The sequence below is a fragment of the Candoia aspera genome, chromosome 2 (genome assembly GCF_035149785.1).
Source record: "Candoia aspera isolate rCanAsp1 chromosome 2, rCanAsp1.hap2, whole genome shotgun sequence".
NCBI classification, from domain to species: domain Eukaryota; kingdom Metazoa; phylum Chordata; class Lepidosauria; order Squamata; family Boidae; genus Candoia; species Candoia aspera.
Window position 1 is genome coordinate 65764880 of NC_086154.1, and position 22144 is coordinate 65787023.

Here is a 22144-nt window from a genome sequence, read left to right on the forward strand (position 1 = left end):
GAAAGAACTGAAATTTCTTTTCCAAGAGAGTATGATATTGTGAATATTTTCTAAGGATTTACTGCTTTTTGGTATCATGGTTGCCCTCAAATGCCTGCTGTAATTCCCTCTGGAACTCAGTGCACTCACAGGAAAGCTCGAACTTGACTTGAATATACAACATCCCTTACTGCAGCCACAACAATCTGAACGAGATGAAAAACAATTTCTACCAAGACAGACACCAGTTATATATAGGGGTAATGCAAGGTTAAATCGAGTGCGTTTTTTCCCCTTCAACCCTATGTCACAAAGGATTACCAGCAGCTGCCCCTCTCTTAGGCTAATCTGTTACGGCTACCTTCACAGTGTTTTTCCTTCCTTGTTCCCACTCTTCCCTTTTCCTTCCTTGCTAAGTTCAGCCCTGCCATCTGGCGGCAAAAAGCTTTTTATGATACTTAGCAAAGGCTGACACTGGATAAATGCAGATGTCAATGTACAAACAAATTATGAGCCAGCTGGGAGAGAGGACAGTGCCTAGAAGTTACTTAGTCCTAATCGGATATGACCTTTGGGATTCCTGCTGACAACATTTACAATTGGGTTGTGATTAGCCAAGTGCTAAAACATGGTATGACTGAATCTACAACCCTTAAGGAATGGAAGTATTTCAAATGCTTGGCATACATCTATATTACAACTCTGCCCATTAAATTTGTCTATGGCAATGTTAATTAGACAGAAATCTTTTCAAGATGATTAAAAATAGTTTCAGGTGTTTTCTAGAAATAATAATCTTGCAATTCTTAAACCAAAAGAAACAACGCCTCACTCACAATGCAATTCTTTTTCCAAATTCACTTATTACTGTTTTACTATTAATCCTTAAAAGTCAACCTCCTTGTCTAGGGGCAACAGATCTGTGCAGAAACAGAGATTCCTCCTTTTTTGTAAACTTTGCCCATTGAATCACAATTATAGGGTGCCATGGCTGCCTTGTTTTTTTCTGAGTCCTAAAATTCACTAGTAATATAAGAAGTAATTTCAACAGTTGCTGTGAATAGTGTTGAATAGGCAACACTGTGCATACAAAAGCAGGTTTACTGGAGTATGTAAAAGCTTACTATAACATTGTGAACCAGCTTCCTTAATTGTTCCATGAATAAAGACTGCTGCTGCTGCTGAACAGAGTACAATTATATAAAGGTGTTTGCCCAGATATCTAAGGCTGAACTCTTCTTTTCATTACAGGTAAGTTCTTGACTTACAACCACAATTCGGACCAGAACTTCTGTTGCTAAGTGATGCGGACGTTAAGTGAGTTGCACCTGATTTTATGACCTTTTTTGCTGTGATCATTAAGTGTCATGTTCACTGTTTCAATGTATTTCAAACATTGTAATGTTTCTCATGCCATGGCGCTGACGCATGTTTCTGTATGGGAGGGAACTGCTGTGAGACCTTGTACCAAGCTCTGTATGTGAAATCAGTACAATGGAATGTGTTTGGGTTATGTTATCTGTTCAAGGCCTTTTCCCGCAGACCATCAGAAACTGTTAGGAGCACCTGGGATTGTGGACTTGAGAAGATTCTACGGGGGGAGGGATTTCATTTGCACCAAGGGTTTTTAGTTTGAATTTGGCGCGCTTTCATCATTCTCAGCTTTCTTTGTGATCCTGCTCACTGTTCTTTAATAAATCAGATATCCTTGAATTTTGCCTGCGAGTCTGATACTGTTTTAGAATAGGCAATCATTACATTAAGCAAATCACCATCTATGTTAAACAAATCATGCAGTTATTAAAAAAATCCGGCTTCCCCCATTGACTTTGCTTGTTGGAAGCACCCTGGGAAGGTCACAAATGGTGATCACATGACCCCAGGATGCTGCAACCATCATAAATGCATGCCAGTCGCCAAGCACCCGAACAAAATCACATGACCGCAGGGACGCCGTGACGGTCAAAAGCGTGAGGACCAGTCCTAAGTCACTTTTTTCAGCACTGTTGTAATTTCAAACAGTCGTTAAATGAACTATCTTAAGTCAAGGACTACCTGTAATTCTGCCACAGCCACACATCCATACAAAAATGTGTACAGAAGGAGTGTTATACTAACAGAATATTGTTCAGAAATTGGATAGACCTTGGCCATCACATTTCTTTACTACAGTATTTCATCAATGTTATTCAACAGCGCAATGATAAAAGTCCTTTGAAGGCACAAGCTGCAACTTAAAAGTTGCAAATGATACTGTGGAAAGGTCCTGGTGGAAATAGAAAATCAAAGTGTCAGTATGATAACTATCAGAGATTCAAATCATGAAGAATGCCAAATTAGACTTAACATCTTGTAGGAAGTAAAACATAGAAATAATGGCTAGGTTGTTTCTTGCTGTTTTCTGAAAAATGTCGTATGTCAGATGGCAGTCAACTTTCGTGTATAACGAGATCTTGGAATATATGTGAGAGGGAAACCACAATGAGAATGCAACACAGAAAATCAAGGCTATATATTGATTATATATATATAATATTTAAAATAATAAATAAATAAATAAATAAATAAATAAGGAGGTTTATTGCTGGGGATAAGCTTTGCTAAAATTCAGAATCCAAGCTTGATGACTTAGAAAAACAAAGCATTAATTTGTAATGAATCTCATCTACAAAGGAGACCACAAAGAAGATAGAAAAGTGGTACCACAAAGACCAGAGCAGAATTAAGAGTTTGGGACAAGAGTGGAATAATAGCAGCACAGATGTAATAAAGGTATTAAAGCAAACCAAATACACAGTAATGCACAGCTATATGGAATAAAATAAGTAAGAGGGGCTGAACTCCAATAAATGCTTAATTTCAACAATTAATGTTCTGTACATTTTAGCAAAATAAAAGCATCCATGGAGTGGTAGCACCATCTGTAAGTCCAAATTAGAACTCAGAAAGAAACTATGACTTAATAATTATATTTAAGAAATACTGAGAAAATGAAAGGAAGGAATAAGATACAAACAAGAGAAAAAGCTTCCATTACATCATAGCAGTATCTTGGTTCAGCTTTCCTGCTTAGAGGTTCCTTATCTTCTAAAGCAATACATACTTTTTGTTGTTGTTTGTACTTTTTAACTGCCAGATAGAAGGCCAGCAGTGGGCATTCAGTAAGTGAAACTTGCCTCACTATAAACCTGAAAGATCTTTTCCATGGCACAAACGTAGGCAGCTGTTCTCTGGTCCAAGCCTAGGTTATACCTTGTGGCTACACTCATGATTTGCTAGAAAACAAAATATAAACATAAGCAACATGGTCCCAATATTCTGGTCTGAAACCAAAACCAAAAAAATAATTATAAGAAATGGTACCACTGCAGTAATGATAACTGTTTCAATAATGCTGCAAGGTCAGAAAATCTACCACATGAAAAATATGTTTTTGTTTTTTACGGTAATGACAGTGATAAGATAAATACAATCCGAAGCACCTACCTTGGCTGAACGTTCCATGGTGAAAGCTAGTCCGGAGTGCACAATATCCTTCTCTGAGGCACCCTTTAAAAAAAATAGAAGCTTGAGAAAAATACAGTACGACATTCCATTTTTCTACCAATATTTATATGTGACTCTCACTTATTTTTGCAGTGTACTGGAGTGAACAGATTTGGGATTGTGAGCTGTGAAATTCATAGAGCATATTGCTATCAACCTAACTTAACTGAGGCCACTTATGTGAGAATAAAATCAGTCCACAGGTGCTAGTTTGCAATCTGAGACAGAACAGAAATATATTCTCCTCTTATTGCATTGGCAGGTGTTGTCAACAGCCTTCTGGGTAACCAATGCTCTCTTGGGCAAGGGCCACCCAGTTGAATTACCATTGGGCCATTTGGGCAGGGTCTTGTGTGGTGACTGGGGCATTGTCTTGCTCTGTTACCTGGGCTTCTTTTATGCCTGTTAATTCCAAGGAAGTGGATCAGGGCTTTCTAGGATGTCATCCACCTGCGAGCTGGATTGTTGCCTCTCCTGACTTCTTCAGATAACTGGGGCGGAGGTGGGGGTGGAGTGGGTTTGTATCCTGGATCCAGGAGGTTGTGAATGCTTCCTTGTGTGAGGGTTCAATGTCTTCAGCCCTGAAAGAGGTGTTGGATCCTTCTGTTTCAGAATCCAGAGGTTTTAGACACTACCATCCAGTCTCTAACCTTTCCTTTTGGGTGAAAGTTGTGGAGATGGTGGTTTGGGATCAACTACAGGATGCCCTTGAGGAAGTGGATTATCCAAACTATTGTCAGTCAGGGTTCAGGCCTGGGTATGGAAAGAATTAGCACTCTGGTCAATAATCTGTGTCAGGGCCTGGATAGGGATAGTGCGCTTCTCTTGTTCCATTTGGATCTCTTGGAGGCTTTCAATACCACCGACCATGGTATTCTGCTGGACCAGCTACAGGGATCAGGGGCACTATTTTACAATCTGCTTCCCTGAGGGCACCTCTTGGTTGCTCCCCAAAAGGGAAGGTTGGAGACTGAGTGGTAGTTGTCCATTCTTTCCTCAGTAGCTGGTTTCAGTCAGCAGTGTTCAGGAGCTGGCTCTCTCCCCATTATATAACATCTATATGAAGCTGCTGGAGAGCTCATTTGGTAGGTCAGGGCCCAGTATCACCAGTATGCTGATGATACCTAGCTGTGACCCCAGACCCCACTACTGCTGACATCTTGTGCCAGTGCCTGGAGGCTGTTAGGGTCTAGATGGGAGACAACAGGCTTAAATCAAACCATAGCAAGGCAAAGCTACTCTTTGTACATTGAGGTTCCCCCATGCCCCTGTCTTGTTGATAGGGTTGCACTGCCCCTGAAGATTCTCATTCATCCAGGTGGAATTATCTGTAGGTTGAGTCATGCCCACTGGGTTTCTTTCTTCTGGCTGAAACATTTCACTGCTTCTCCAAGCAGCTTCTTCAGTCTGGGCAAAGGTTGGTAAGGGGACCCCATATATGTCTTCCAGGGTGGCTACATTGTCCCTACCCTTGAATGGCTTAATTGTGCCATGGAGGTGTGGATTGTCTTTGGGATGTCTTACTCCTAAATCCCTCACTCATCCCCAAGTGGATCGTTAAATGGGGCCTTCCTGGTGAACGTGTGAAGCGGTCTTAATCTTCCTGGGGACTGATGAAAGAGCAGCATGAAAAATGGGGGACAAGTTGTGCCTGAGGCCTCTGCCTCTATTGAGGGAAGGATTTTCCACTTTGGCATGAATGGATTCCTTAACCCCTCTCTCAAACCACCTATCTTCTCTGTCCAAAATGTGGACATTTTTGTCCTCAAATGAGTGTCCTTTTTCTTTTAGATGAAGGTAAACTGCTGATTCTGGTCCTGTGGTGTTGCTCCTCCTGTGTTGGGCCATCCTCTTGTGTAAAGGCTGTTTGGTTTCTCCAACGTATTCCTCAGAACACTCCTCACTGCACTGGATTGCATATACTACATTAAGTGCACAATTATTAGACAAGTTGTATTTTTGAGGATGAATTTCATTATTGAACAACTACAGTTAATAAACCTCAAACTTGAATATTCAAGGAAGTAAAAGTGAGGTTTTGGCTTTCTTAGGAGCATATCTATGTGTGCAGAATTATTATGCAACTAAATGAAAAACAAAAATTCCCCCATCTCACTCGTTTATTTTCATCTGTTAAAGTGAGAATAACAACTCAAAATTTACAAATAAACATTTCTGACATTTCAAACAAAAAAACAGTGACCAATATAGCCACCCTTCTTTGCAATAACAGTCATAAGCCTTCCATTCATGGAGTCTGTCAGTTTCTTGATCTGTCGACCATCAACTTTTTGTGCAGCAGCAACCACAGCCTCCCAGACACTATTCAAAGAGGTGTACTGTTTTCCTTCACCATAAATCTTCCGTTTGAGAAGGGCCCACAAGTTCTCAATAGGGTTTAGGTCAGGTGAGGAAGGGGGCCATGTCATTATTCTTTCATCTTTGAGGCCTTTACTGGCTAGCCACGCAGTGGAGTACTTCGATGCACGCGATGGAGCATTGTCCTACATAAACATCATGGTCTTCTTGAAAGACGCAGACTTTTTCCTGTACCACTGCTTGAAGAAAGTGTCTTCTACAAACTGGCAGTAGGTTTGGGAGTTGATTTTGAGTCCATCTTCAACCCGAAAAGGTCCAACTAGCACACCAGCCCATACCAGTACCCCACCTCCACCTTGCTGGCGTCTGAGTCGAAGTGGAGCTCTGTGCCCGTCACTGATCCAGCCACGGGCCCATCCATCTGGTCCATCAAGAGTCACTCTCCTCTCATCAGTCCATCAAACCTTTGAAAAATCTGTCTTCAGATATTTCTTGGCCCAGTCTTGCTGTTTCAACTTATGTGTCTTGTTCAGTGGTGGTTGAGTTTCAGCCTTCCTTACCTTGGCCATGTCTCTGAGCACTGAACACCTTGTACTTCTGGGCACTCCAGGTAGGTTGCAGTTCTGGAACATGACAGCACTGGAGGATAATGAGTTCCTGGTAGCTTCACGTTTGATTCTTCTCAAATCTTTGGCAGTTAATTTGCGTCTTTTTTTCTCAACAGGTTTCTTGCGACCCTGTTGACTATTTGCAACGAAACGTTTGATGGTTCTGTGGTCACGCCCCAATATCTTAGCAATTTCAAGAGTGCTGCATCCCTCTGAAAGACTTTTTACAATTTTTGACTTTTCAGAGTCAGTTAAATCTCTTTTTTGGCCCATTTTGCCTGAGGAAAAGAAGCTGCCTAATAATTATGCACACCTTGATATAGGGTGTTGATCTCCTTAGGCCACACCCTCCCTCATTACACAAATACACATCACCTGATATGCTTATATCCAATAAGCATTCAGGTTTATACAGCTTGGAGGTGGAAAATATGCATAAAAATGATATGGTCAAGATACTCACTTGCCTAATAATTGTGCACACAGTGTACATTGCTCCTCTTATGTGTACAAGCCTCTGTCTCAGTGTGTTAGTGGATTTGAAAAATACAGGTATGTGGTGTTTTCCAAATATCCGTTTTATCTTTTCCGACATGCTGGCCATATAAGGAATGACCAGGTTCTTTGGTTGACTCTGAGTCTCAGCTCTGAACGAGGTGGTCCAGACTTGAGTGTCCTCCTGGACTAGCAGCTCCTGCTGGATCAGCCCGGGGGAGGGGGTGGCCTTTGCCCAGCTGCAACTGGTACACCAGCTATGGCCTTACTTGGGGCAGGAGGACCTGATTAGTATAGCTCAAGGACTCATCACAATGTGTATAGACCACTGCAGTGCAGTCTACATGGGGCTGATTTTAAAGACCTGGAAATTCAGTTGGTGCGAAATACAGTGGCCCAGATGCTCCCAGATGCTTGCCAGTGCACCCACATTTTGTGGGCACTGCATTGGCTTCCAATCAGATTCCAAGTCCAAATTAAAGTGCTGTTTATAACCTATAAGTCTTTATGGCTTGACATCAGAACCACATCTCTCCACTGGAATCAGCCCAACTACTTGGATCGTGCTGGGAGAAAACAGCTAGTTGTCCCCCATTTTCAGGAGAGTCAGAGAGCCAAGTTCCATAAGCATTGTTATACCATCATCAGGCTGGTCCTCTAGAAGAGACCCAACTCCAGTTGCCAACCTTTCCAGAGGGTGTTTGGGAAGGAATGTTTGTACATTTCCAACTGTCAGCTTCTGTATTTTAATTGTTATTGTGTTTCATGTCGTGAGCCACCAAGAATCTGCATATGATTGCAGTAGGACATAAACACACACACACATAAATGAGCCAGTTTGGTGTGGTGGTTAAGGTACCAGGCTAGAAACCAGGAGACCATGAGTTCTAGTCCCGTCTTGGGCACAAAGCCAGCTGAGTGGCCTTGGGCCAGTCCCTCTCCCTCAGCCCTAGGAAGGAGGCAAGGGCAAACCATTTCTGAAATCATGCCAAGAAAACTGCAGGGACTAGTCCAGGCAGTTGCCAGGAATCAAATAATGTTGGTTCAACACTCTTAAAAAGTTATTAACCTCTAAACAAGGCTGCAGTTAATAACTCATGAATCTTTTCTAAAAGCTCTGGTTTTATTTTTATTATTTTATAGGCCAATACTAGAGCCATTATGAAGTTTCATGTCTTCCCAACTTCAGGTGAGTAGATAAAAATTGAACTTGGCGAGGACACTTTCTTCGTGACTTAAGAGATTATGCTATAGAGATTAATTTCAGTGTAACATTTAGAAAATACCTTAGCCAATCTCATCATTTCAAAAGGGGAAGACATGTTATTTTTAACTTGGTTTCTGGTAGGAATGAAGTTCCCATGTATCTTCTTGAGAGAGTAGCCCTAGGCATTCTTCTCCTAGAGATTGCTAGAGAAGAGAAGAGAAGAGAAGAGAAGAGAAGAGAAGAGAAGAGAAGAGAAGAGAAGAGGTTAAACATACAACTTACTGATATTCTAGCTTGGAATTCTGGTGTGGGTATAATAGGGATATCTCCACTGCTATTCCCAAACTTTCTCTCCAGACTTTGCTGCACTGACATCAGCAAATGATAGTTAGATTCACGCTCATATTTGAAGGTAAGGCGCCCATAGCTGACATGGTTAAGATTCTTCAGCCATTCAAAGAAGGAAACTGTCACACCACCTGCATTTATGTACAAATCCTGCCACAAAGAAACAAATAGTTTCAGTTACCTGGTGAATTCTCAGCAAGAGAACTGTGAGAATACAATGCTACCTACTCATAACCCCAGGTAGAACAGCAGCACAAACATTTAAAAGTAACAATCCCATATTGTTGCTTGATTTCTACTTCTAGACATTGAAACTAAGCTCAAGCACCTATATTATGATACATGGATTATCTTGCAATGCAGCACATACAGCGCACAACTTTGGTGCAGCACAGAAATTTATTTCCTGTGCTGTGGATGAATGATAATATAGACTTCAGAAGCCTAGCCCACTTGCCCTTTCCCTTCTTATATCAGCAACAATGATTCAAGGTACTGAACAATTTGAGGTAATCATAACATTGGGAATTGTCAGCTATTCAGAGCCTCTAAGTAAGTAAATAAATACATTACATTTTCACTAGAATCCTGGTCTTTGATGGGGGAGAAGAAACAATAAATTAGGGGACAAAGGAAACAGCGGTACTATCACAAACTATAAGGATTATAGTTACAGAAAAAAGAAGTAATGCCACATGCCAGTGGGTGGGCAGAAACCAGTTACAGATTCTTGTTTTATTCCTACTTGTAGAACATGGTGTGTTTCAATGTGTAAACTTCTGAATACTCACTGGTCCTTAGGACAGAAACTATTTCTTGGATTGACCAACTGAAAATACTTATTTGGGTCAAATGAATTATGGAAAGCCCCTAAAATGTCTAGTTTAGTATTGACTGATCAAATACAGCATGACAGCATTTTCAGCAACACACTCTAGGGCAATACAATATAATATAGCCTGCCCACAGCACAGCAAGAGTACTGTGCTATCCTATCTCAACCTCCAATTAAAATAGATGCATTTAGTACTCCTTTTTGCCTTGTTAAACCACCATTGCACACTGAGCAAAGTTTTCAATGAACTCTTTCTTAGGACCTCAAGAACTCTTTCCTAGTTAATCACCATATCTTCACACTCTATCAATGTAAATGTGCTTCTCTAGTCACTTCTGCTATTTTCTCATCCATTCACACAGTTTGAAGAACAATTTGTTTGGGATTTCTGTATCCTAAATAATTTGGTATTGTCTATGAACTTGGACATCATGCTGTCCACCTCAACTCCAGAATTTTTTTTTAATACACAGAACCTGGGATCCCAAATATAGCACCAAAGTGCCTTTCTTGTCATCTGCAAAGGCAGATGACAAGGGCAGATTAAATTATTTATGGGGGGAAAAGGAAGTTTGCTGCTTTCTAGATTTCTTGTTCCCAGATGGAATTTTCATGCTTAAGAGAACAGAATCCACAAGCTTTCTTAAAAAATAAAAATGATGTATTGCAGCCCAATACTGTATTTAAAAGTATATATTGCTCCTCAGAAAAAAGCAAAAGTAACCAGAGATCATGTAGAATATAATGAAAGAGAAGAATAAAGGAGGTTGCCCCCTTCCCAGCAGACATTTTATAAGAATGCTCCTAACTTGTTCTCAAAATTTCACATGCACCCTCAGCTAGAAAAAGTTGCTGGTCTTTGATGCATGCCTACTTCCAATTCACATCCTTGCAGACTTCACTATTTAACTTCCTAGTACAGGAAGTACTTGCTTCTTTATTCTACCAACTATGATGAAACTCAGTAACGAATCTAGGATAACCTTATCATTAGCAAATTACTGTGGAGCCTCAGTGAGGGGCTTGGTAAAAACTTTTTGAAGTTCATATAACATCTACCTACTCACACATTTTTACATGTTTTTTCCACTGAAAATCTCTCTAAGAAATGCTGTTGCTATTAATCCAGTCTAGGTTAGAGGAAGTGGATAAACCTTCCACCAAAAGCTAATTCAGAAACTTGTTTGTTTAGAGAAAGTATTCAGAACTACAAGCAGCACAGTATACCACCTCAGCCCTGGCACTAGAAGATATAAATATTCTTTATTTCAGTCCAATGGACTACTAACATTTATTTTGCAAAAATAAGGTCATGACATTATGGACGTGGCTTCAATTTTACAGTACATATTTGGGCTAATTTATATAAAAATACAACACAAAAATAAAAGTAGTAAAATAAAGCCATCAACTTATTACTTAACCTCACTTTGCTGCCAAATTCACAATCAGGAATTAATATGCAAGCAGAGGTAACATCCAAAAATCCATACAAAAATGATGCAAGTAGCCTTGTACATTCAATTTCTGTTAGATTGCTCTGGATATTTTCAACTCTATGCGTTGCAAAATTCAGTCATGCTCTGTTGTTTAACTACATCACAAAAGGATTGCCCAGTTTTGCAAAGCACTGCAAGGTGGAGAATGCCCAACAGCAGCAGAGTAGCTAGAGGTCCAAACAGCAAAGCATGGGTATCGCTGGAGCCAAAAGATCTGCAGACATACCGGAAGTACAAGGATTTTTCTCTGCAAAAAGATGTCATGAGCATCTGGAGTTGTAGGGCCATTAGCACCTTCAGCAATAATCTATAAGGCACGAAAAGATAAAGAATAAACCAGAATAATTACAGCTAAAACACAGACTTTGAATAGATGCTCTGGTAAATCATTGTTGTAAAAAAATTGAAATGAAACCGTCACATATTATTTGAAGATGCTGAAAAATTCAGCATAAATCCTGTTTATTCAGTTATAGGAAGTTGGTTAGTCCTTTCCCAGCATACTGCAGTTCAGCAAAAACTCTCTGAAGAAACTGATAAAGTAATGAAGACTGTATTCAAAGACTGTACTTGAAATGGAGTGGTCTCCTGGAGAATATGATGCTCAACTTGCCCGACTCCATTATGATTAGAGAGCTGCTTTCAAATTAGGGAGATCATGATGGATTACAGATGACTTCTATAATTTTTGGAGCACACATTCACCAGTTCTGATTTGTTGTCACATACAGTATGTTCTATAACATAGCAGAGAATAAAAAGAGCCCCACAACCTGGATATTTAATTTCCACATTATAATTTATTTTCTAATGTAGATTTGGCAGCACTTAATCTAACCTTCCTTCTGTTACTATCATGATGTTGCAAATTATACTCAAATGCAAAAACAAGAAAAGCTCTGGCCCCTGCAAGACATTTCAACTGATCCCTACCCTCAAAGTTGAAAAGCCCAATGCACGTATATAAAATTGTTTAAATAAATAAATATTCTCATACCAAATTTACTTTTAAAAAAGCCATGGATTTCCAATTCTATCCCTAGCAGAACCTGATCAACTGTAAACAATTTCTAGTATGTGAACTCCAGTGCTTGGTCCCTCTCATCTCTTTGGTTACTCCATGCATTTTTTTACAACAGTTATATCCTTTTTAAAATGTGGCAACCAGAAGTGCTCTATATGTAGACATAGCAAATATTTCTATAAGGCCAATTAAATGTTCCCAGTTTTATTTTTAGACCCTTTCCTACTGATCCATAACAGGGAATTCAGTATTTTTCATAGCCACTGCACACTGAGTTTACTTTTTCATTGAGCTATCCGGTATGACCTCAGTATTTTTTTTACCACTCCAATAAACCAGCCCCCAGGTTTTTTTCTTACTGGAAACAAGACTGCAGCTTATGCAGTAAAAAATAACCCCCTCTAAACAATACCTTTGCTTGGACACAACGAGCATTTGCCTTTGTGAGTTGTTTCTCAATAGCAGCTGGGATAAGGATATCACAAGGTATCTCAAGGGCACTGCCCTCGAGTTTCTTAGCCTTTGGAAAGCCAACAATGGTGCCATGTTCCTAGAATGAAAAACAGACTTCAGTTAGCCAAGCCAAGCCAGGAGAGAAAAGATGGGAAAAGATTTTTCTACACTATTTATTTTCTATCCCGCCTTTATTATTTTTATAAATAACTCAAGGCAGCAAACATACCTAATATTCCTTCCTCCTCCTATTTACCCCACAACAGCCCTGTGAGGTAAGTTGGGCTGAAAGAGAGTGACTGGCCCAAGGTCACCCAGCCAGATTTCATGCCTAAGGCAGGACTAAAATGCTCAGTCTCCTGGTTTCTAGCCCAGCACCTTAACCTCTAGACCAAACTGTGGCTGAAACAGGCTAGGGCCTATCTGCATTGGGTAGTTCTAGAGAAAAAACTCACCGGTGCCTCCCTGTATTCAACATACTTGTTTATAGTGTTGTAGCTCACTGGAATCAATTCCATCAGTATTATAGATGGCACCATCTACATCCTCAACACATATGCAGCATGCTCCATAGCGCTGCAGGTATCGCATTGAGTGAAAACCCACATTGCCAAATCCCTGTGAAGGCAAAATTGAGAAGCATGGAGCAAATTTTCAGTCAGCAAGAACACACACATTTCTTGACTAAAAAGGAAGATCTGCTTCTGCTATGAATGTTCCCTTGCCAGCTGGCAGAACTCAGACATTCCCCATATATATCTTCTCAGGCATATTCCAGACATCTCCAATCTGTGTCTTCATGCACTCTACTCCCCTTCTCTGATAGACTGGAAACCGGTGGGATTTATCCCTCTTTCCTCAGCTCATGTTTAAGCTGAAATTTGCAAAGAGCAGGAATTTCCAAGTAACCCAATTGGCCCAGATGTAACATCTGTTCCAAAGGTGATCTATTCTCTAGAGAAATAGGGAAACAGTTAGCTTTTTCTTACTGTACTAGCTTTAATTTTTTATGTCTCTAGTTATTGCTTTATGGTTTATGCTTTGTTTGTTTAACCCCCTTATAGTATTTTCCTATGGGAGATTCTTTTAAGCTACTCTTTTAAGTTATGATTTTTATTTACAGTTTTAACTCACTCATCACTAAGTGTTTTACATATGATTACTTAAAATTAACAATGACTGTTTAGCTTCTCTCTTTTCCTTTTAAAATAAACATTAACATTTATTTATCACCTGTGAGATTGACCTCCAGAAGAAGGCAGGGCTGATTTCCCTAGTCATACATTTCATGCTACAAGTTCAGGATAGGACACTATTGAATTTATTTCATTTTTACTCAGCTTCTTGTTCTTTTACTTGCCCATAAAGCACACAGACTGTGGGATCTCACACAATGGGTTGGGTGTTGGAGAGAAGATACCAGGTAAACACGTAACCCTGGAAGATAGGTGGTGGCAGCAGTCCCTACCAAGCAGCTACACAAAGGCAGGAAGGCAGAATCTGGGGGTGCATATGAGAGTTTCTGGGAGAAGAAGTTCGAGACCTCCAGTCTTTCACTCTACAAACATAGCCTTGCTGATAGAGCTGCTTATCAGGCATTTAAGAGTTGTTTGTGCTACCAAGATAAATGTACTAGACATTTATCTAGGCAGAATTAGTCAAGTTGAAGAATAATTACATCTTCAGCAAAAATCATGACAGATTAAAAGTGTGCTTACTTTTTCATTTTATTTTGCAGTGTGTATGTGTATGTGCATGCCTTTAAGTCAGCACTGACTCCTGGTGACTGCCTGGACAAGTCCCTGTAGTTTTGTTGGCAAGGTTTTTAAGAAGTGGTTTCCAGTGCCTCCTTCCTGAGGCTGAGGGTGAGTGACTGGCCCAAGGTCACCCAGATGGCTTTGTGCCTAAGGCGGGACTAGAACCCCTGGTCTCTAGCCTGTTGCCTTAACCTCTACACCAAACTGGCTCTCCTTGTGTGTGCGCACCTTCAAGTCAGTATTGATTCCTGAAGACTGCCTAGACAAGACCCTGCAGTTTTCTTGGCAAGATTTTGGAAGAAAATTGCTTATCAGGCATTTAAGAATTGATTGTGCTATCAAGGTAAATGTACTAGACATTTATCCAGGCAGAATTAGTCTAGTTGAAGAATAATTATATCTTTAACAATCATGACAGGTTTAAAAATGTGGTTTATATTTTTCATTTTATTTTGCAGTATATTCCCATTATTCTAGTTAGCTTTCATTAAAAAATGTTCTTTGTTTCACTGGGTACTGCAAGTTCTGTAGTTAACAACTGGCAAAGCTCAATGAACTGGTCCATGTGGCATCATTCCCCCATGTTAATTTGTGGAAAAGTAGGCACCACTGAGTTCTCTAAGGTCCCCAATTAACCACAACCCAATCATGCCCTGCCAACATGAATCCCAGTCCTCCATCCCCATTATACTGGCTTTATCTCATTCCTAGTTTTTGAATAAGACAGCTTCAAGAATCATTACCTGTACTGGTATAAACACATCTCCTCATTTTCCAACGCTATAGCCCCAAGGTATATAAAATCTGGAATGCCATGCCATTCATTATCTTGAAAGCAATCAGGTTGTACATGCAATTAGAAGTATGTTTTGGGAGTATTTCCTCTCTAGTTACTAGCCAGCCTCCTTTTCAATTATTTCTCTCCATCAGGACTTCTTTTCCTTTCACATTGGTTACCTCCCCACTCCCTTCCATTTTCAACCCCAATTTCTCTCCAGGTTTGAAGAAAGTAAAACTCACCTCTACTATCTCACTTGGGGAAGAGCAAGAGGCATTTTTCAAAATTTCTAGAACACATCTTTATCTTAAAGTGCAGCAGTCCTGCTTGTCCTCACTGCAGTGACCCTAAAGTGAGAGAAAGTGCTTATCGGCCACTTTCCCCAACTCCTCCAGAAGTAATAGAATGGTTGCCCAGTAACTACTGAACCTAGCTAATTGCACCATCATGGCAGAAGCTGCCTTTCTCTTCCCTGGGGAGATTACTGCCCTGATGTTTCCTTTTTTTTTTTTCACATTATTCTAGCTTGGGAAATACAGGTGTCTAGGATGGAAGGAAGAACAGAAACCCATCCCAGAAAAGATATGCAGAGTCCTGACATGAGATTCATTTTAAGTCTTCTACAGTGCTCTGATTGATGGATATCCTTCCTGCTCACTGGTGATATGCTAAAGGTGGACAGTGGCACAGCCAGAGGGGAAAACCAATAATATAAACAAGTAGCAGCATGCTTACCAATCTGGAAAGACTATTCCACAGACATAACAGGAGGAGGACAAGAACTGGAAATAGGGACAGTAATTTTTTTACTGCATTATTTTGTGCTGACTCAAGGATAGGTGGGTAGTGCTTTAATTCAGTAGTAGAGAGAGACTCTGAGAAATAAAATCAAAGCTGAGAGGCTTAAGTAAAATTTGCTCACTCTTCAGAGTACCTGAAATAGCAAACCACTTCTGAAAACCGAGCAACTAGTTATTCCTTTGTACTACTACAGTAGGTAGGATTTGTGGGGGAGGGGTTCTACTTGTTAAAGAAAGCCTTTAATTCCAAGTGCTGAATTGATCATTTAAAGAAAAATCTAAATCTAAAAATCTCAGTTTTTTCTTTGACACAAAACCAGGCCCTATTTCCTTTCTTCCCTATTTTTTATGTAGAGCAAGGATGTACACTTAGATCAGTTATGACATCAACTTCTTAATGCACTTTCCATTCATCAGAGCATCCATTGTTCAGTTAACTTTTCAAAAGAAAAATCCATCAAAAACAGCAAAATACAAAGATGACAATTACTACAGAACTTTCCAATAAGATGATAGCAGCAACTAAATCACATTACATGATCGATTCTAGTTTAGATTTAACTGCCAAGAATGGAAAAAGACAATTCAAATGGGAAATAACTCACAGTAACTAAGTTCTTCCGCTTGGTTACTAACTCATCTGTGCCCTGCCTTGATTTCTTTGACAAAGATTGAAACCCAGTTTACTGGAGAAGAATAACAATCCACAAAGACTCCCACAAGTCTTTGAGGGCTTTCCCTCTAAGTTTAATTTTCTTGGTAAGTTAATTAGAGTAAGTGAAGCATTTCTTGAGGGATTGCTCAGCAAACTCAGTTCAATAGAGATGACTTAAGATAGTTTCTTGTACAAGCTCAGCTTTACTCTGCTTGCCAAGTTTTTCAGCGTGAGGCAAAAACTGCTTTGGGAGAAAGACATTTTTCTTAGACTTAAGGGAGGCTGGCAAACTGCCAGTTCAGAAGAAATATATTAACAGGACAGTGATTCTAAGGGAAAGCTGATACTCAAAAGTGGTACAGCCCAAGCAAAATATTGCTCTTGCTATTAAACACAAAATTTGGAGGATATGCTATTTATTCTACTGTAACAGAAACCAAAAATGATTTAGTACTGCAAAGTTGCAGTGCCTTGATTAAAAAATTGGTCTACTGTTGAGAAAATTCAAGTTAAAAGAAAAGCTATTATGAGACTTACCGAATACATTTTAGTCAGCTACTCTCTTTTCAGCCTAACCTACTTCATAAAGCTATAGTGAGCATGAAGCAGGATGGAAGGAAGGGAAACTTTTAAGCTCTTTGGAAGACAGGTAGGAGGGTAGTGTAAAAACCTTATTACACCATATTTTGTCATAGATCGCAGCCTTCTTTTTCAGGGGTATAGCATGGTCACCAAACCAGATAGACATTCTGAATACTGTACTCAGAATCTTCTTTCTTTAAACAAGCGAGGTCCAAAGTTCAAGTAATATAAAAGGCAGCAACAGGCACATGATGCCACTGTTCCCAATGCTAACACATCCTGAATTCAAACCAAGTAATCCAATCAGTGTGGGTTGTGATTGCTCTCCAGCCATCAATGATAAAAAAAAATATAACAGAAATAGTGGAAAAATATATAAGAAGAATTCTCTTTATTCTATACAATGTTAATATCCTGAAGGAATATCACATGGGCTTTCTGAATGTTCTTTATGTGATCCCTAGTTGCTGGTCAGTAGCTCCAGGCGTGAAATATCTCTAAGTGAAAAAAAAGATTATCTTTTCAGGATGGGTTCTACTCTCTGAGGCTTTAGCTGAAAGCTGTACATGATGATAAATGGCGCTGTAACATGACTTACAATACCAGTTTGGAGAAGGAGAAGGGGCTTAGAATTGAGGAGTCAGCAGGATTGTCTGGTTGTGTTTCCCACTGGAAAATGTTGGGAGATTTTTTTTCTAGAATGTTTTTCTCTGCAGTTCCTTGGCAGACTCAGACCATTTTCTACCCAATTTTTCTTTTGCCGATTTCTCCCACCATGCCAAATTTGGTCTCATAATGTTGAGTTTCTGGAGAGTTAGTTAGATCCTAAGCCTCTTTACATTCCAGGGGACTGGAAAGAATAAAAAGGGCCTGTTCCATGGTAGAGCTTCTGGCTTAGATTAATTGTGCTGTAAAATCTTAAAAAGCTTGATGACATTTTTAAAGGCCAAATCTTGTAAGCCTAGAGAATGATATTATTAATCTATCTCTACCTAAAGACAGAGGTGCACTATGATGAGAGTTGAGAAAGTTACCCAGAAATAAATGCTAGCCAATTATATGGCCATATGGAAGCTTATAGCAGCTTAAAGCAGATGCTAGCAATTTACTCCAACAGAAATTCAATAGAGGTGTGAATATATTCAACGCATGAATTGTTCCACAAACAAGTATTTTTGTGGTCCATGCTCAAACTGAAACATGTGTTTCAGGTGTTGTGGTCCACGCACAGAACAAAACAGGTCTATTCTGAGCAGAAGTTGTTCTGGGAGGGTGAAGGAAGAACAGGCAAAAAGACATCAGCACTGCTGGTTGAGGGAAAGGAGGAAAGGCCAAAGCTGACAGGCACTGTCCTCTCTCTCCCCAGAGAACTCCCAGGGCAGCATATCTCACCAGCCCACCTATCCCCAATCCTCTCAGTGCTCTTCAAAGTTTTCATAAATGAACTAGATGAGGGGATAGAACAGATGCTCAGCAAATCTGCAGATGACACAAAGCTGAAGGAGACTGCTAACATCTCAGAAGACAGCCTCGAGGCCTATATACATGCATTAACAATGTTCTTAAACTAAAAATAATGAAAATTGCCTCTTTAATGTGAAGTTGCCCAAATCTGAAATAATTTTTACAATAAATTGTGATCGCCCAGGGAACCCCTAGTGACCTCTCACGGAACCCAAAGGTTCCATGGAACTCTAATTGAGAAACCATGCTCAAAAGGCTAATATTAGATTTGAACCCTGGCCCCTACTCTCCCAAAATACAGTTCAAGCACAAGAAACAAGCTGGGCACTTAGGTAGGAAGAACCAGATGTACAGATACAAAATAGAAGAAGGAGTCTCGTAGCACCTTTTCCAGCTAACACTTTTTATTAAAAGGCATAACCTTTTGTGAGCTGCAGATGCAGGTAACCTATCTTTCCTGTCCCCCCCATCCCTCATCTCATCCTACATTAGTCTAGCCACTTTATGCATCTGATGAAATGAGCTGCAGCTCACAAAAGTTTGTGACTCTTCATAAATTTTGTTAGTTGGAAAAGGTCCTACCAGACTCCTTCTGTTTCTTGCCATCATAGACTAACATGGCTTTCCTCCTTCGAAGTACAAGGTAAGTGGTACCTGGCTCAGCAATCATAATTGTGGGAAGGTACTGGGCACCTTGGCACAGCACAGATTAAGTATGAGCCAGCAGCATGCTGCAGCTGCCAGAAGAGCCAATACAATCTTGGGCTACATCACTAGAGGTATAATATCGAGATCAGGAAATAACGAAATAGTTCCACTCTATGCTCCACGGGTCAGACTTAACCTGGAATACTACCTCAACGCAGTACAAAAAAGATGTTGAGGAAGAGTTCAGAGAACAGTGGCAAAGATGGTGAAGGGACTGGAGGCTAAATCCTATGAAGAACAGCTAAAGGAACTGATTAAGGTAAAAAGAGATGGCTAAGGGGAGACATGATAGCAGGGGAAAAGGTATGGATTTATTCTCCATAGCTCCCATGGAAAGGACAGGAAACAGTGGGTGGAAGCTTGACAGAGGGAGATTCAAACTCAAAATCAGGAGGAATTTCCCCACTGTGAGATCTATTAAGCGGTAAAACAGTTTGCTTCCTGGAGTCATGACTGCTCTATCATTAGAGGTTTTCAAGCAAAGGTTGGACAGCCAATTGCCTGGGGTGGCATGAGGATTTCTGCCCTGGGCTGGAGATTGAATTAGAAGACCCCTAAGATCCCTTCCAGTCCTGTTATTCTCTTCCTTCCCTCCCATCAGATGCTGCTGATGTCCCAATGCAACATACCCCATAGGCTGGCCTACTTCCCCAAGCACTTTCCCTCCCCTTTACTTTCTCCCCTCAACCACTGCCAGTATCCCAATACAGGAAGTCCTCGCTTACTGACAGTAATTGGGACCAGGAACTCCATCACTAAGGGATGCAATCTTAAGGTGAAATGTCACATGACTGCACTGACTTGCAACAGCAGTTCCGGCAGTCCCATTTGCCATCATTAGGTGAATCCCGTGTGGTGGAAGCATCCTGCAGTCATGTGATCGCTAGGTTTCCCATTGACTTTGTTTGTCAGAAGCTGGCAGTGAAGGTCTCAAATGGCAATCACATAACTGCAGGACGCTGCAACACTGTAATTGCGATCCAGTTGCCAAGTGCCCAAATTGTGATCACGTGACCACGGGGATGCCGTGACGGCTGCAACTATGAGGACCCCTTGTTCAGTGCCATCATAACTTTGAACAGTCGCTGAACAAGTGGATGTTAAACAAGGACTACCTGTATAATAGATTCAACCAATCTGTCTGATCCTAGATCTTCTCAGTGCCTTTCCTCCCTCTTCTTTGTTAATGTCCCAAACCTGTGAAACATCCCTCCAACACTCCCCACCTTCAAGTTTCCCAGTGCCTTCCTCCCTTCCTCCTCCCTTTTATGACCACAGCAGATCACTTTCTCTCAGCCTCAGCATGTTCTTTTTCAAAGGTAGGTAGGTAGGTAGATCAATCCAGTCCTCCCTTAGGTATGGACTGGGTGACTTTGGGTCAGTCACTCTCTCCCCCAGCCCTAGCGTCTATCCACCAACCTGCACCTACCATGCAGATAAGCATGGTAGTCCACAACCTTTAATGAAGAGGTTTTCATTCTACAGTGGATTAATTTGGGCTGATAGTAGTAACAACATGTATGTGTGCATGCACATGTATGTCTGTGTGTGCACCTATAATGCAAAATCATCAAAACAATTGCTTGTGACTATAATAGGTAATCTATATAATATGATACTGTACATAATATGTAACTATACATAAAAATATTATCTGGGACCATGTAAAATGTCAAAATTCAATTTTTTTTGACAGGATTATTTTAATAATAAATACAATCAAATATGCCAGCTCAGTTTGAGTCCAATTTTGCCTATGTCACCACTCTTGAAATGCAGTATCACTCCCAATTTGTAAGGATGGATTTGCTAACAGCAAACTAGGATTTTTTTCCAATTCTGAGAAAGAATGAGATTATATCTATGCCACAGTAGCTAAGTACCATATTTACCTGCAAAACAAATGTTTTACCAGAGAAGCCAGTTTTAAGGCCAATAAGATCCATATATGTTGTATTGTTGATGTAGTTTTCAATTCCATATAGAATTCCACGGCCCGTGGCTGAGATGCGTCCATGGATTCCTCCCTGACTTATGGGTTTCCCAGTCACACAGGCAGAGGAGTTGATATCCTGCAATTACCAACATGAAACAATAAATAACTATACCAAATTAAATATTTATTTCACCAATGGACAGAAAGCCAAGAATTGTGTCATCTCCTGAAGCATGTGTACTCACAACGTAAAAAGAGAGCAAACTTTAAAAAGCATGATACAGCCAAACTTCCAGCTTCCCTTTAAATGAAATATTTGGAGAAAGAATCAAGGCTGCAAGGGTATTTAGAAAGTAGCCACACAAAGTTTTTTTGTCTAAAGAATTAACTTTACCTGGTATCCAAGAGTACTGGCATATGTATCAGCAATCCAAGACATCTCCCTTTCTCCTGTGTTTATATCAGGTGCACCTACATCAATTCCAGGACCTGTTCATATTAAACAAATTAGAGCAGTCAGTTTTTTGATGGGCCTCTTCTACCACAAATTACAAATGTTGCCAGAATGCATCAGTCATGTGTGTGTGTGTGCACACCCGTATACACAAATGTATAAAACTGAACAAATGTTTAATTTAGGCATTCTCTATGCAACCCTATGTATGTTTATTCAATTGTAGCAAGTTCAGTAGGTAATGGATGGCAGCTTTATTTTTTTTAACAATAAAGGTTGGAAAAGGAGAACTGAACATATAATAAACTAACAAAATATGCATAAAATTGTCTAAACTGTATTATCTCCATAAATGTGAACAAAACAAATGAGCATGTCAGCTCAGAAGTCCCATTCAGCTCAAATGAACATATTCCTAGGCAAAAGTCTACAGAACTGCACACTTGTTCTTTTTAACTGAGAAGAATCAGAGATAAACAGACATACATAAAGTCCACCCTTTGCCTACTAAAATCTTATTAAGCCACATTTCTATTTTTTTCATTAAATGTTTTGCACACAGCTGAAATTTATATTCTCAATTATTAAGCAGTACAGTATTGCAATAAAACGGAACTAATGGGCACAGATCTTAACCCCAAAGCCTAGAAATGCAGCAATGGCATACAAATTTTCCTTTCTTAAAAAAAAAATCAGT

At 40.0% G+C, this 22144-nt stretch overlaps 1 protein-coding gene across 1 annotated transcript in view; it reads right to left on the bottom strand.

Annotated features, from left to right (window-relative positions):
• Nucleotides 1-3027: 3027 nt before the first annotated feature.
• LOC134492271 (glutamate dehydrogenase, mitochondrial-like) overlaps nucleotides 3028-22144 on the bottom strand; it is a 33267-nt gene continuing 14150 nt past the window's right edge. The window contains exons 5-12 of the mRNA XM_063296451.1: nucleotides 21388-21482; nucleotides 20950-21129; nucleotides 12794-12931; nucleotides 12273-12410; nucleotides 11063-11143; nucleotides 8437-8652; nucleotides 3466-3528; nucleotides 3028-3254 (exon numbers count right to left, since the gene is read on the bottom strand). Coding sequence (XP_063152521.1) covers nucleotides 3138-3254; nucleotides 3466-3528; nucleotides 8437-8652; nucleotides 11063-11143; nucleotides 12273-12410; nucleotides 12794-12931; nucleotides 20950-21129; nucleotides 21388-21482 — 1028 coding nt within the window. The 3' untranslated portion in view covers nucleotides 3028-3137. The remainder of the gene's footprint in view (nucleotides 3255-3465; nucleotides 3529-8436; nucleotides 8653-11062; nucleotides 11144-12272; nucleotides 12411-12793; nucleotides 12932-20949; nucleotides 21130-21387; nucleotides 21483-22144) is intronic.